The following is a 15864-nucleotide window of genomic DNA, read 5'->3' on the forward strand; positions in this document are numbered from 1 at the left end:
CCCACACACACACACACACACACACACACACACACACACACACACACACACACACAGACTGTACACTAGAATACAGATAACGCCCGGGTAGGTGAACAGGTGCACACATGCACGCAGATATGGATGTGTGCTTCTGAGACGCCACTGAAACTATAACCTAGCAGATTATATTTGTGTGATGGGGAGCATCTGTTAATGAAAAGGTTGCGCTCTGGGTCCTTGTCTGACCTTCTTACACCTCGCAGTCTACACGGCCCAATCTGTCCCTCCTGCCTTTCTTCCTCACCTCTCCTCCTGTCCCACCTTTTACATCTCTCTGTGCCTTTTCTTCTCCTCTCCTTCCTATATGCATCCTCCCTCTTCTCCTTCTCCTCCTCCACCAAGCAACAACACAGACTCCCTATTCTACCTTTACTACCACCTCCCCTTGTTTCATCTATCCATGCTACGTGAAACCACCCTCTTTCTCAAGCACAATCTTAGTACTTACATGTCAGCTCCATATTTCCAAGTGTGGTATGATACTCTTCACAGTGACTGATGAATCCTAGCACTTCTGTCAGAGGAGTTTTTAGTGCTCAACGGGAGACAGGGATGGATGGATGGATGGATGGAGGGAGCAGAAGGCTCCTTGGAAGGGGGGTCTAGCGTACTGGAGACCGTTAGCGTTAGCCACAATAAGAGAAGACTTCTCTGTCAACACAGCTCGTGCACCGCCTCCTATTGCTTTCTCTCTTCCTTCCTGTCTTAGCTATTGGGTTTTCAGTTTTCCTGCTTGATTATCTCCTTTAGTATATTCCCTTAAAAAAAAAAAAAAAAACACAACACACACTGCTTCTTCTCTGACAAACTGTACCTATCTCCCCTCTACGATAATATTTTTGTATGCCTCTCTACGTGCCTTCTTCCCTCCCTCTGTGACTCTGAAAGCATCAGCCAGGCTGCTCTGCTTCACTTATGTTGATCTCCGGGCTTATGCCCTGATTGGACACACGCCACGATCAGAGACGCCAATGATGGTGCAGCAAGTGGATCACATGATCATTGTGCGTGTGCGTGTGTGCAAGCAAGAGAGAGAGGGATTTGGATGGAGAGGGTGGGAGGGACGGATGAGAGAAGAAGAGGGGAAGGAGGAGGAGGAGGGGTATCGCGAGTGGTTGCAAGCCACTACATCAGTCAGGGATTTTTTTTCTCCAAGCGACTGAGATGGAGGGCTTTTTTTCCTCCTGTTGGGTAAGAGGAGGAGGAGGAGGAGGAGGAGAAGCTCTAAGCACAGATGTTTGGATGAAGAGACACCAGGCAGTCGTACAAGACAGTCTCTGATAGATGCCCACAAACACAGGCGTGTACACATGCAGCGGAGAAGTGGCTCCATCTTAACGAAACAGAGCCAGAGTAGTGCGGCGAGGCAATGGTAATTGGACAGGGGTTGCTATGGAAACAGGGGAAACGGTTGCTTGACGGTCGGAGCTGTGCCCTGGGAGCATCAGACTTGCCTTCATTAAACACACACACACACAGATTGTGTAAAAAAAAAAAAAAACAGCACACACACACACACACACACACACACACACACACACACCTTTTGTTCTCTCTAACCACGTCTTTGACTAAGCACATTTATAAAGCAAACGAGATATAGCGGCTCTATGAAGTGTGTGTAGGCTTAAAAGCCACAGTATTTTTAAGCTCCATTTAAGCCTCAGTGCCTTTGTCTTAAATGACCATAAAGCCATGTAAGACCCTGTGCGTGCATGTGTGTGTATGCATACAGGCTAGCTGCTCAGTCAGCCATGAAGAGACTGCTGCTGAGAGAGACATCAGCATCTAAGAAACGCTCACACATTTGCAGGCCTCAGTGCTGTGCAAACATCGATAAAAGACGAACAAGGTGTTTTAGCATTCCACACCTCAGAAAGCTCAGTGCTGTCTGTGTCTGACTTTGAGTGTGGTAGCTGTTAGTCGTACACTTGCTATGTTTTGAAGTGGACCCCCTCAGAATTATTCTTGACACAGTTTACTACCCTCCCACACACCCTAAAGAGCAGAAATCCTCATATACTGTATGTACAAAAAAGGACCGAATGGCGACATGCATACATTTGCACATTATAGTTCTTTCACAAAACAGACATTTATCATTCTTGATGGCAACAAAGGGCTTTTTTCAAGTTTTATGGACAGAATTCTTTTGACAAATCAAGCATTTGATTGAACTGATATTTTATTCATTTAACCTTTATTTTTACCAGGAAGTCCAATTGAGATCAAGATCTCTTTTTCAAGGGAGACCTGGCCAAGATGATAAACTCCTGTTTCTCAGCTAAATGCGGCAGAAGTAGGATGTTTGGAGATCTTGTGCTCATCAAAGGCCAAGCTCATTTGTGAAGATCACTATAACCATCACTTTCAACCCCATTCTATATTAAAAAGCCATAAAAAAAGACTATAAAATTCTTAAGTCTACTGAGACACCAATATCTATTTACTGTGCATGACTGATGTCCTCAAGGGGGGTAGCTCAAATTCTAAATGTAATAGCCCAGTTTAAGAGTCCAGTTGGTGGCAGTTATTAAGTGGGCATAAAAACAATTTCTAATTCTGTGTCCATGCTAATTGGGATATTTCTTATTATATGGCAAATATGTGTAGAATACACATTTGAGTTTTTCTTAAAGAGAAAAAAAATGGCTTAATTCCTATGAAATGTTAAAATAAAAAAAGGGGTGAGTTCTTTAATGAATCCAGCTAAATGTATTTTAAGGGGGATTAGCTAACCCAGTCTATTGTACAAAACCAAACTTGACATTTGCTGTTTGGGTCACAGTAGCTACCTGAAACAAATCATGGGTCAGAGGTGACACAGACACACACGTTCTGTTTTGTCATGGAAAAAAAGATTTTAAATGTGTAAATCTGTGATCTGTGTTTTCTTTTATCCCTTCATTTAATTACTCATTTTACTGACCATGTAAAAGTACTTTAACTTAAAACTCTTATTCTTACCAGTATTAATTTATGATTGTTATTTGCTCATGCTAATGCTCAGGATTTTGGGGTGGGGTGGGGGTGAAATCAATTTTTCCCAGTGTGTTTCTCTGGAACATCTTCCTCTTCTCCATCACTGAGACATTTTGTTTTATGAAATGGGCAGTCCATGACTGTCTCAGTTATAAATACACAACTCAGTCTCTTGTTGACAGAATTGGGTAAAAAAAAAAAAAAAAACGACAACTGATGCCTCGAGAGTGTTTACAAGTTCTTAGCTGTTACAAACTAAGACTTGGCATCAGAAGTTGGAAGTGCAAAGCTCGGCACGCACCATTTAGCTCATAGGAAGCCCTTGAGACCAAACAGTCCTGCTGTCAACAACCTGCAGCTGAATTTCAAACTCCCAAAATACTGTGTGATGAAAGATGATGTTGGGGAGAGAAGCATCATCAATCCCAACTCAATCGAAGCTGCCTCACTTAAGGGAGGGGATGTGAAGGATGGGACTGGATTGCTAGGGGAGGGTGTGTGCAGTTATGCATGTTGAATTCTCCTCAAGATGAACTAGAAGTAGAGTTGAACTTGAGATGTAGTAGCCCATTTGGTTATGGTGTTTGGGTGTGTCCATGTTCGTTTTGGTAATTTGACGATGAGGAAAAATGGTTCAAGTGCCCCTGCAAGTAGCAAAATGGCTGTACCCGATCTCCTCATTAAAGCAGAGGTGTGTTTTGGGCATAACATGCAATTACCCAGGCGGTGAGTAACGCCACATCCCCTTTAACAGACGTGGGTTTGAATGTCTGGCGGATTGCTAGCATACTGGCGTACTTGCCAGCTTGAATGTCAGCAAGATTTTCCACTGAGGAAACGACTTGTGCATGAGGTGAAGGTGCACAATCACTAATCAAAATGGTATTTACAGTATTAAAAATACAAATATATTGATGTGCACAACACCTGATGAGCACAAGGTCATCTTTTTATTTTTTAAGTTTTGCATGTTCTGTGCAGGGCGTCCCAGGGTATTTTTGGTGGTCAGTGGTGCAGTCACTTTGTGCACCCTCATATTACCAGCCCGACCAAAATTTACCTGGACACACCCCGTTTACATCTGGACGCACCTGTCGGCGCAGAGTTGACAAACTGCTGCTTGGTAAAAAGGCAACGTGATATGCATGTCATGAAAATGGTAATTGCACACGTAGGAAATCTGGACATACAGACGTGCTACCTGCGTCGCACACCATGCGTTTGTTGCAAGATAGAACCCTAAGTTTCAGTTCATATATTAGGCATATTATTATTTACACCATCATGTTCATAAGTAAATAAAAACACAGATGGTGGCAAGAATTTCAGTTAATGTGCACTGAACATTTATTCCAACAGCTGCAACAGGATCGGCTGTGGCTCAGGAGGTAGAGTGGGTCGTTTCCCAACCGGAGGATTAGCAGTTTGATTCCTGGCTTATCCGGTCAACATGTTGAAGTGTCCTTGAGCAAGACACTGAACCCCCAGTTGCTCCCGGTGATAACACCGGTGTGTGAATGGGTGAATGGCCAAGTAGTGTGAAAGCGCTTTGAGTGCGCTGTAAAGCGTAAAAAGCACTATACAAGTATAAGACCATTTAACAGGATCAGTAGACTTTCCTGTTTTTCATCTTGACTCCAATGTTATGACTCTCTTGCAGCAGATCAAGAATGCTGTTACAAGTCTGAAAACAACAACAATGCATTTTTTATATCAGTTATTTGTGGAAACTGTAATTACAGTTTACCATCTGAGCACTACTGGCCTGTATGACTTCACTGACAGACACTCCACTCACAAATAAAAAATGATTTAATAAATGTCTGAATTAGCAAATTACAGTGATACCATCATGATGCACAATGTGTCCCTTAACAGGACTATAAGGACTGGCAAAAGGCAAATGTGAGACATTTCTGACGCTGACCAAAGCCAGTAAATCTGAGCAGAACGTTAGACAAATCACTGTGTAAGCGGCGACTTGGACAGAAGCTCACGTTGACCCACAAGATAATTATAATTTGTTTGATAAATCAAGAAAAGGGCACAGAGCTTCTGTTGAGTGGTACAACTAATGCCCATATGAATACACAACATAAAATACACACGTAATAACACACGCCAACTCAACATTAGCAGCTCACAGGATGTTTTTTATCTTTATCCAGACTCTGTCAAACTCCAAACGAAAACGTAGACATCTGAAGCCAGATAATATTTCATGTCAGAAGAAGGAAACCAATGCAGAAAAACATGTTAACTCTAAAAAGCCCTCGAGATGTGCATGCCTCACTCAATCTGGGCACTTAAAAGGAATCGCCTAAGCATGCTCATCTGTGCACAGAGGAAAAGCATTTCCATGTCTCTGCACCTTAATGAGGCCTGAAATCTGAATGTGCATGTCATCCTAATAACTAAAATATAATAAAATAAACTGAGATGTTATTATCACAGCTGTAAATACGAGTGAGCTATGACACCGTGCGGCTTTCTGCCAGAGCTTACAATGAAAAGTTAGCGATGTGTGACAGAAATCCTATCTGTGCCATGATTCTGCACAAAGTTCAGCATCATCATCTATTTCAATATTTATTATCAAATACATTCATTTTTCAAAAATATATCTCATTTTACATGGCAGCAAACTCTCACAGTGTTGCATATTTTCTGTGTTTTAAATGACAGTTTGTAAATTTTGCTGTGCTTTGAAACTGCATATTATTAGTTGGTATGCATTAAATGTTACACCAGTCAAACTGGGACAGCACTTGGACAAAAAGAAGATATCATTGCAAATATCATACATGGAAATTTTTTAAAATCTTCTTGGAGCTGTCTCACTATATTAACTTTTTCCAGCTGTGACAAGTCCATCAACATCACACTCAAATATCTAACTAATTAAGTATGCACACTGGCATCACCTAGTCTTCCAGTTGGCACTTTTCCGATGTGAATGCACTACAAACTCAAAACCCAAATTGTAGTGTGGATGGAAAGAGGGATGCAGTGACGGCTGTTATTCAGCTAAGCCTCCCGCCTCCTAAAGACACACACACACATTACCTTGTTGAAGTCTTCACTTGTGGCTCTCATCTCCTTCCAGGTCTTGTTGAGCAGCTGGATGCAGATGCAGAAAAATTCCTCGAAGGAGCGATCATGAGTGAAGAACATCGGGTGGAAGTCGTGGCAGTTTTCACTGGCTGTAGACACAGAAATGATGGACGTCACCTCCAGTGCAGCAGCAAACATTATCAATGAATCTGTTTGTGCAATAACATTACTTTTTTCATTTTCATTAGTGCTTCGAGGAAACACCTTAAAGGCCAACAGTTAGCCTGCTGCAGAGCTGTGAGCCAATATGCATACTGAAAGCAGAACATAAGCAATTTCCATTTTACAAAATAAAGTGGGTGTAAAACTGGCCCAAAAAAAAAAAGTCATTTTCAACTAAGAAGAATTTTTCAAGGCAGACAGACACCACCAGCTGGTAGACAGGCAAAACAGTGGACAAGAGGCCTTTTTCTCACACGTAGTAGCACATAATCTCACGTGGTTTTCAAATACTGTATGATCTCTGGACTATGTCCGTGGAATCAGGTCCGCACTTTGTCCAGAGTTGCCCTTTCATGCATGTAGCACACAGCTGCTCCTACTGGAAATACTCCTTTTGGGTTACTGGGGGATCCAGGAGGCGGGACATGACCCGGTTACATAGCCAGTTTGTAATTTGGTAATAAACAACAGAGTCTCTTGACATTCTTTAAATCTGTCTGATGAATTCAGTGCCTCACAACAGCAGTTCTCAAATCTCGTTGTGTCTCCAGTTAGATATTTTCATTGGCATCTTCACTGTCAGATGTTTGTATATTTTTTGTTTTTGTTTTGAGTCAGTCACATGATAGAACATCATCAACATTCCCACTAGCTTGGTGTGGACTGGACTATTTCTCACATGGGCTCACTCACTCAGACATTACACAGATTTTGCACTAGGAAGCTGGCGGGGTAAAGTCCACTTAATAGTTGAGTGGACTGACTTAGATATTTGTGTTCTCACATCCAGCTCTTCAGGGTAATGTCTACATAATTTCAGGGTTGCAGTGCATGTCTGAGAAGGGCTTCAGAAACACACACAGTGTGTGTATTCTCCGAAAGCAGCCCTATCGCATCTCACCACTGGACTGGGCTGGACTTTGTTAGTACATGTTTATGAGCTGAAATGATTAATTGATTAGTCAATCAACAGAAAATGAGCTGGGAACCATTTAGATAAGTGATTCATCATTAGTCATGTTTCAGTCAAAAAACATGTTGCTGCTTCTCAGTTGTGAGGAAATGTTGTTTTTCTTCTGTCCTATATGACAGTAAATTAAATCTCGATATTTGGGTTTTCGAGTGCTGCTCAGACAAAATTAGCAATTAATTTGAAGACCTCACCGTGATCTTTTAGGAAATTGGCATTTTCATTGCCCCGGTATGTATTTGTATAAGTGTCACTACAGCAGTCCCCAAATCAGAGTTTAACATGAATCCCAAAGCCTTATCCCGACTCCTATACACTACACGTTAGCCAGCAAAGGTACATTTATGTTTTACTTTTTTCATATGCTGGCATTCAATTTATTAATATGCAACTGGGCCTGAAGAAAGGTGGCACGCTAGCCTCCACCTCTACACCTAACTAATGCATAACAACAGGGACAGGCAGCCCACACTCAGTGCTACTGCAACAAACATCACTTAACTGGAAAATGTTACAGATGAAGCCATCGAATCGCTGCTGCTGGAAGGTTCTGCTTTACATTTAAAGTGACAAATGTGCTTGATGGTCATACATGATTATTCTGACACTTTAGCTTCAAAGAACCAATCATCATGCTTGCGTTTACTCAATGCATGCTTGAAATATGCCATTCTCCTGAAGACACAGGACACAGAGTTACATGGGTTGTGACAGGCTGTTCATGAGAGATAATCTAAATGGCCTGGGAAGGATTCTCTCCTTCTCTATTACAGACATGGCATCAAGTTGGTGTGTTTAAAGGTTATTTCACAAAAACAGCCAGTGAGAATAAGATATAGTTCCCCAATGAAGCAAGGCTGTATTATTGAAAATCTTGCACCCCATCAACACGGTTACAACTGGATTTGGCCAAGATTTTTCATTTTTCAAAGCAGTGAACTGAGGAGGTTCAATCTCACTGTGTGTGCAAGACTATGTTTGAAATAAGAATGAGAGGGAAGAGGGAGAGCCTGAGCCTCGGAGTGCCCAAACCATATTAACCAAGAGGCACAATAACAAGGCCTGACATTCATTTGAACTAAATTTGTCTCCCTCTCGTCTTGCTGAGATGAGTGGCGGCCTTGAGCCAAAGGTTGGTTCATTTAAAGAGTCAGAGTGGAGCAGCAGGGACCATGGTCCACCACAAGCAGCCATGGAATTGAGTGGAAGGGGTCAGGTAGCAATTGAAATTTCACAGTATAATGAGCGATGCCTGCAGGCCATGGGCAAAGTGACCTGAGCTTTGATTTGGGGCAATGGATGGGAGATTAAGAGGAGGGTGAGGTGGAGAAATCCGAGGGGATGTGCTACTGGTGCAGGTGGTCAATCAGAAAATAATGGAGGTGTGCCAAAACAGATGCTGACTGGCTACTTAGTCAGGGGACCCTCAAGGGCAGAAAGAGAGAGAGGAAAAAAAGTAGTAAGGAAAGGATAAAAAAAAACAAACTCTGTCAATCAAATGCCCTGTTTTTGGCCGTCTGGCAAAAGTTGTTGTTAGGATTTAAGCATTGGAGTGACCTCTGAGCTAAATGGGCTGTTTATTGGTCGCACCAACAGAGTCCTCTGGGGCGCCTAGGTGAGGGGAATTACATGTCAATGCTTATTTGGGAGACACAGTCTTACGGGGCTCTGCAGAAATTTCTCCATCCTGAGGTTCTGCAAGGTTTGCGTAGTCACAGACAGTTTTATTACCTCTCACAGGGCTCAGCAGGGCCTGGAGCAGCAAACTGATGAAGAAGAAAAATCTTGGTGTGCTGATGCTCACAACTGTTCAGTGTTCTGCATTGTAGTGACTTACCTAAATGGTTACAGAGTGTGGATCAATGAATATTTCATCAACTAAACATCATTTGCCCAGGCTGAGGAAATCATTTAAGAGGGGAAATTTGGGCGCAGCTGCTTAGTCGACTCCAGAAATGAAAACGCAACAGCATGTGGGAAAATGAAAATTCACATTACTCTTGAACATAGTGGATTAGGACAGTGTTTTCCATTGTTTTTGCTCTACTCCATTGCACTAGATTTCATAGCACACTCTAATTTAATTCTTACCCTTTGGGGCACAGTGACTTCAGAATGTTTTAAGACCCCTGCACTTTTTGCACACCCTTATTGTGTTGGTGATTTAATTTAGAAAGGATAAAACTGCCATTTTTCCCATCAGTCTCCACTCAATAACCAAACTGAAAGCATGCTTTTAGAGATTTTGCAAAGTTATTTAAAGGGAAGACGTAAATACTTTCTGAAACCACTGTAAATATAAAAAGGGCTACAATTTCTACATTGGTTCATTGAATTTGGATGTAACAACTCAAATAGAAAGTTAGCACTTTGACCTTATAATTACTGTCATTTCATATTCAATAATCTGAAATAGTGCCAACACAATACTATCCTGACTGCACTGTAATTTATTGTCTTCAGAATTTATCAGTTGTATAGTTTTTGCTGAAGAATAATTCAAAGGAAAGAAATTACATAAACAGTTGCTTCCTTTTTCACAACTGTGACTGCTTTCCACCTAGCTGAAATGCCACTTATGAATCATGCCCAACACTGCACACATGCACTTAAAATGATCTGCCTGAATGGACGCAGTCCTATGTGAGTGTAAAGTCATGTTACTGGGTTTTTACCGGAGCTGCAGTTCTGCATTATTCTGACTGACCTGGAGGCTAGAAAACATCAGTTACACAATAAAACACGGCACATCCATCACACCGACTGACACTGCAGCTGGATTGGATGGACTGAAGGCCTGTATAGAAGAAAAAAGTAAAACAAGGAACATCAAACTCCTTGTTACTCTTGCTCAAAATCCTTAGGCTGCGCGTGACCTTAATCTGAATTTGACCGCAATCATCCTGTGTGAGGCAACAGGAAGTGTTATTACTGTCTTCACATTAAGGTCTATTGATAAGCGAAACTACCTCTTGGCTTCTTTCTTTAAGGGGACAAAGGGATGAGACCTGCAGTATTACTCAATGAACTTTAAAAATATAAAAGAGAAATATTCTGAATACTTGAGGCATCTTTTACCTGAACAGCCATCATTTAAGATTCTGGTGCCCTGAGCTCTATCCATAAAGAATTTATTACTGTATTGACTGTATATTTAAACATAATAGATACAACAAAGAGTCTCTTTTTGTGGCATACTCTTACTGCTCTGTACAGTTAGATGAATGACAGTAACATTGGGGCCTGTGTTTGAAATCTCTATTTACTATAGTCCAGTATTTATCATCTGCAATTTTATGAGTGTAAACTTTATGATCTATAAAGTGTCCTCAAAAGAGTCCACAATGGAACAAAACGTGTGTACGTGGCACATACTTTCTCTTAGCAGTCCCTCCATGTATTGCAATGGAAACTTACTGTTCTTCTATTCTTTTTTCCATCCGGTTGTTACTTCAAATTTATAATGCGAAAACAAACATATTGAAAACTACATCTGCTGTGATCCTTATGCATTAAACAGCTACAAAACCTGAGGCTAAGAATGCCTGACCTGTCCTGTGGTTGTAATTGGTTCAAACTGGTTATGTAAAAACTCTTTTCCTTCCTTCTGCTGAGCCCTCTCTCCCACAAGCAGGAAATGAGGTGGACAACTGAAGAGTCTGACACTTTCTGATAGATGAGACACCGCCAGGGTCACACGAACATACACACACACACACCCCCCAAGTGTACTCGGCTTCTAGCTAGGTGACACACCATGAAACAGCATAGTAGATATGACCTCTCTCTCAATTTAAGACAAAATTTATGACTCTTTTTGGTCAAGCACATGGGTCCACAGCAGGCCCTCTAGACGGATGGAAAATGGGCTGTAATGAGTTTTCTTTGTCTTGTGTGCTTTTCAACCATCTGCACAGCCAGATGTTCGGTGCCTGTACTGCCCATAAACCAGGCAACAGGACTCTGTAATGACCAGTGCTGGACCATATGCCCACATGGATCTATGGAGTCATGCGATGCGCTACACAATAATGACAGATATAATTTGATGATACACCTGGCTGTTTTTGTTGAGCTATTTAATAGATAACAAATACTGTATGTCTTTGTTTAAAGATGGTGCAAGAACTACTACACACCTTCCCCCTGGACACTGAGGGGAGTCAGTGTTTTGTACAAACACACTTCAGCAGGGTGAAAGCTGTAAGGCTTTCATTGTGTTAATCTAGGGGCTTTTTTAGATTAATCTTTTTCCTAAAAACAACAACTACTCACATTTGAGCAGCTGGAACACATTTTAGTGTTCGGCAATTTTGCTTGAAAATTTTCTTGATTTCTCTCTTGCTTTGAAAACTGCTGACTAATCACTTCAATAGTTATAACACTAGTCCTCAATCACTGCTATCCTCTTGCAAGGAAGTATATGACTAATTTCTTAAGGAATTTATCAACGTTCAGTTTAAGTAAAATTACATATACAAACACACAAGATTTCAAGAAGTTTGCACAGAACCAGAAGGTCTTGTCCACACTAATGCTGCATTCACGTAACATCAATGTCAGAAGATGGTTACCGCCGCCTCCTAGCCTTGGGGTTGCATCACTTTTGCTGTGTTTTGTATTTTGAGCAGCTGAAACCACAAATCAGCAAACTGTGAATAGCTTCTTATAATTTAGCTAAATCAGTTGTACTAGTATTAATGGACATCAGTTAGATGTACGTAGCTCCCAGCAATTCAGCCATTTTGCCAACAGTTTGTTGACACTTACGTACATAATGCTCTTCAGCGGCGATCATGTTAATGGTCAGAAATTCCCAATATTTACAACTTGGATGATGTGAAGGTTTTTCCGTCGCTTCTTCAGGATTATGGTCTGAACCACATAATGAGAATGAATCGCAAGCTGTGAAGGCAGGCGGGGGTTCCAAGTCACTGGTTTCAAATTAAATTAGACATGTCAGTACAGTGACGTTCCACAGCATCACACATCATCATGAAGGCAAGACAGCTCAGAGGGTGTAGACAGTTCTCCTCTCCTTTCAATTTCCATTCATCTATCTCCTGACATGTGTGTGGCTGGGCAGAGGTCAGGGGTCACTGTCGTCTCCCTGAAGTGAATGTGTGTATGTATGTGAACACAAGCGTGACTTAGTGCGGGCCAGCTGTCACCTGTCACGCTTTTACTGGACTCCATTTGAAGTGAAGGCCCCCAGGGCTCGGTGACGTCAACTAAAAGCTAATTACTCCACGAGCCACAGATGAGCCCTGGGCATGAGCAAGGTGACTAAGCATGTGCGTTAAAAGTGTACGTGTGTGCAGCTGTGCGTCTGTCTGTGTTCCACTGTGTATGTGTGAGAGAAAGGCGGAGACAGACTGAACGCCACCCGGACATCTGTCAAGGTCCAGCGTGTATTTGTTTGTGTGTACGTGTGTCTGCGCAACATAAGCGAAACAACCCTCAGAGTCACCTTGCAGCTATGCCACAGTGAAAAGCGTCATCCTCACTCTAATTATAATACCAGCAGGCCCTGATGTCCAACAGTGACAGGGGGAGAGTGTGTGTGTGTGTCTGCCAAGCAGTGTCAGCACCATCTCTCCTGTCCAGTCACTGTTTGCATGTGTGTAGAATGCTAAAGCAGCAGGCACACAGGGATGCAAACCACAGGAAACACCACCACAGCATCAAAATAGACACAATGGAAATGCATAGAAGACTTATCCGAGGTTAAAAAAAAGCTTTATCAAAACAAACCAATACACATACTCATTTTTTAAGATCTAATTGCTCAATTTGTCACTGCATTTTGAACTTATTCACACTCAGAGAGGGTCATTTTAGATGAATTTGCAGGGCACATGACAATCTTCCACAATCATTACCAAAGAAATGACTAAACTAGCTAAACATTTTTTTTTTAGTCTGAAAGAAACCTCAAATTACACTTTGCCTAATCCCAATTTGTGCCATTAGGGCCAATAAAACGTTTCAGAGCTGCATCACACCATTTTTTCTTATCCATCTTGTCTGCATGGAGTTGTCCAGGTCAGCCACTGAAAAACTCTCACGCACATTCGCTTTAGTTTCCCAAGCACAAAATCATATAAGACATTTCCAGTGTTTTTGCCTAGAGGAACTTCTTTTGAAATACAAGAAATAGAGCACCATCTTTTAACACAATCTACATCAATTCAACACATAAAGGAAGAAAAATGTTCAAACACCGATCAAATTGGTTAACAACGCAGGAGCACTAAATATAACTAGTAGTTCAGTTCAGCTATTCTAGGCCAATAAATATGTCACCTTAAGATGTAATGTCTCTGGGGTTTAGAGCTAACAATCTGTGAAATGATAAGTCAGTTTTAAAATGTTTGGGCCATGCCAGAAGGGCCACTGGGATGTACTCACCCTTCCAGTTTGAGTAACTCTACCCTGAATCTAATGACCATTACATCTAATGACCCAGGGGGGCATTTATTAAATACACTAAACACAACTGATATCTTTATATATTAGACATAGACTATAATACACCTTATGCCAGATTCTTCCAAAAGAAAATCTTAATCCGTGGTGTGAATCATACTTAAACACACAGTCTGTCTGAGTTTGCCCATAACGAAACAATTCAAGATTCTCCAGCTGGCATGCATGCCTGTGTTCACACATAAATACTGTATAAGCACATGGAAGTGCACAAACACAACCTGGATCATAACTGTACTTCTAAAACTAGAAAGTTTTAAAGTCCTGCACTGGCCAAATTTCCACACTGCAAAAGTACAGTCAGATTTTTATTATATACCAGTTACACATTTAAAAAAAATTGACTTGTGGAGGATAATTACATTTGGAAAGTGTCAAAATGAAGCAGTAAATTCTTTTCTGTCTCTCCTTTTTGGAGGTGAGTAACAAAAGTGTTAGGAGTTGCTGCATAAACTGCTGCCAAACTGTGTATTGAACATTTACTTGGTATTTATATTGCTTCTTTTATTTTGTTCATTTTTATTGGTTTGTCTTTTAGTTTATTTATATTAGCTACTTTATGTACCCAGGTTTGTTCAGCTCTGTATCTGCTTGCAGTGAGGTACTGTAAGATGCTGTCCAGGGTTGCATTATGATCTTTAAAACAAACCAAAAAACAAAAGCTATACACACACAGTAGGACATTCCCTGAACAACTCTTTAATATTCCAAGATCTTAGCTTCCAGCCAGGCGTTTAGTCAACTACTGTAAACTGTATGGGCGTGCGTGTGTGCGTCTGAGCACACAGCAAAGTCCAAGCTGAAACTCGCTGCATTGTTTTGTCTGATTTCACCCTTGACAAGACATGCTGGTAAGGGGCCTTTTGGGAAAACATCTTCAGTTATATAGTATCTCAAAAAGTAAGGTAAAGGGAAGCTTGAGGGTGTAAGTGAGGGAGATGGGTTGGTGAGAGTTTTATGGCAAATTACATCCAAGAAGTGCAGGAACATGCAAAATGTAAAAAGAGAGCAGCAGCACTGTCACAGGAATAAGTTCTTACAGAGAACTGACAAGGAACAGGAGTGTCTGAAAAAGTCCAAGGATGCTCAAAACCTGAGATTCTGTTCACTCCAATTTAAAAACCTTTTTCTGGTGTACGCCTGAGGCTATGAAGTGGAAAACCCAGAAGAACCCTCTTTACCACAAGGCTGCGCCTGACAACTATGCAAAGTGGTTGCTGACTGCCAAATAGCCACTCATGTCACGACTTCAGGGATACCTAGGATTCTATACTTGAACATTCTTTGTCTTGCCATCATCCACTTTGCACATGACTCACTGAGGGACAGTTACGGGAAGGATTAGCAGCTAAAACCTTGAGACTTAAGTTGCCTCAAATGGGATCAGTTCTTAAGCTAAAGTTCAGCTAACACAAATATTAGCATACTAACATTTCTCTCAGACAAAAATTCTCATCTAACTGATAAGTTAATTAGTGGAAGCAGCTGCTTATGAAGGAAGCACATTGAAAATGATAAATGACGTAAGATACAAACCAATCATGAAAGGTAAATTTAACGTGCAATCATTCAGCATGTCAGGTTTAAACTGCATACTAAAGTAACCACAAAGCTGAGATATTACTTGTTAGTTGACTTGGTTCTTTTTACCCTTCAGCCATTTCATTGCTGTCAGTGTGTATAGTATGCGTTGAACCTACAGTATGCTCCTATAACACACTCTGGGCCTGTACACAGTATTGCAATCTTGCACTTTGTCTGAAGGGTTACTGATCTGTGTGTGGAGCAGTGCATGTGTATTTGAAGGGTTACCTTTGTGGGGCTCACTTTGAGTTTTATACCTTTGGAGTGAGGACTGTTCATTCTCACTGTCTGACATGCCCTCAAAGGACTGTTTGAGGGTTAAAACTTGGTTTTAGGGTTCAGTTTTGAATTAAATTTAGGTTAGCGGTAGGGTAAGGGTTGGGGTTAGTCATTTAGTTGTGATGATTAAGAGGTCAAGGTTAGGAGCTAGGTAAAGTATAATGTCGGTGTGTGTCCTCACAAACATAGATATACAAACGGGGTCATTACAGAGGGAGCTGTCCACTTAATGAGTTTAGATG

The 15864-nt window shown here is 41.3% G+C and overlaps 1 protein-coding gene across 4 annotated transcripts in view; it reads right to left on the reverse strand.

The window, feature by feature from the left end:
* The window catches only part of elmo1 (engulfment and cell motility 1 (ced-12 homolog, C. elegans)), a 106275-nt gene that overhangs the window by 29294 nt on the left and 61117 nt on the right, over window positions 1-15864 (reverse strand). For 3 of the 4 annotated variants that reach the window (XM_020606861.1, XM_020606859.1, XM_020606860.1), the window contains one exon: window positions 6091-6227. In XM_020606861.1, the coding sequence (XP_020462517.1) occupies window positions 6091-6227 (137 nt within the window). Of the gene's footprint in view, window positions 1-490; window positions 644-6090; window positions 6228-15864 lie in introns of those variants that run through there. The other variant, XM_020606862.1, reaches the window with a different exon arrangement.

Source organism: Monopterus albus, unplaced genomic scaffold, assembly GCF_001952655.1.
Source record: "Monopterus albus unplaced genomic scaffold, M_albus_1.0 scaffold82.1, whole genome shotgun sequence".
NCBI lineage: Eukaryota > Metazoa > Chordata > Actinopteri > Synbranchiformes > Synbranchidae > Monopterus > Monopterus albus.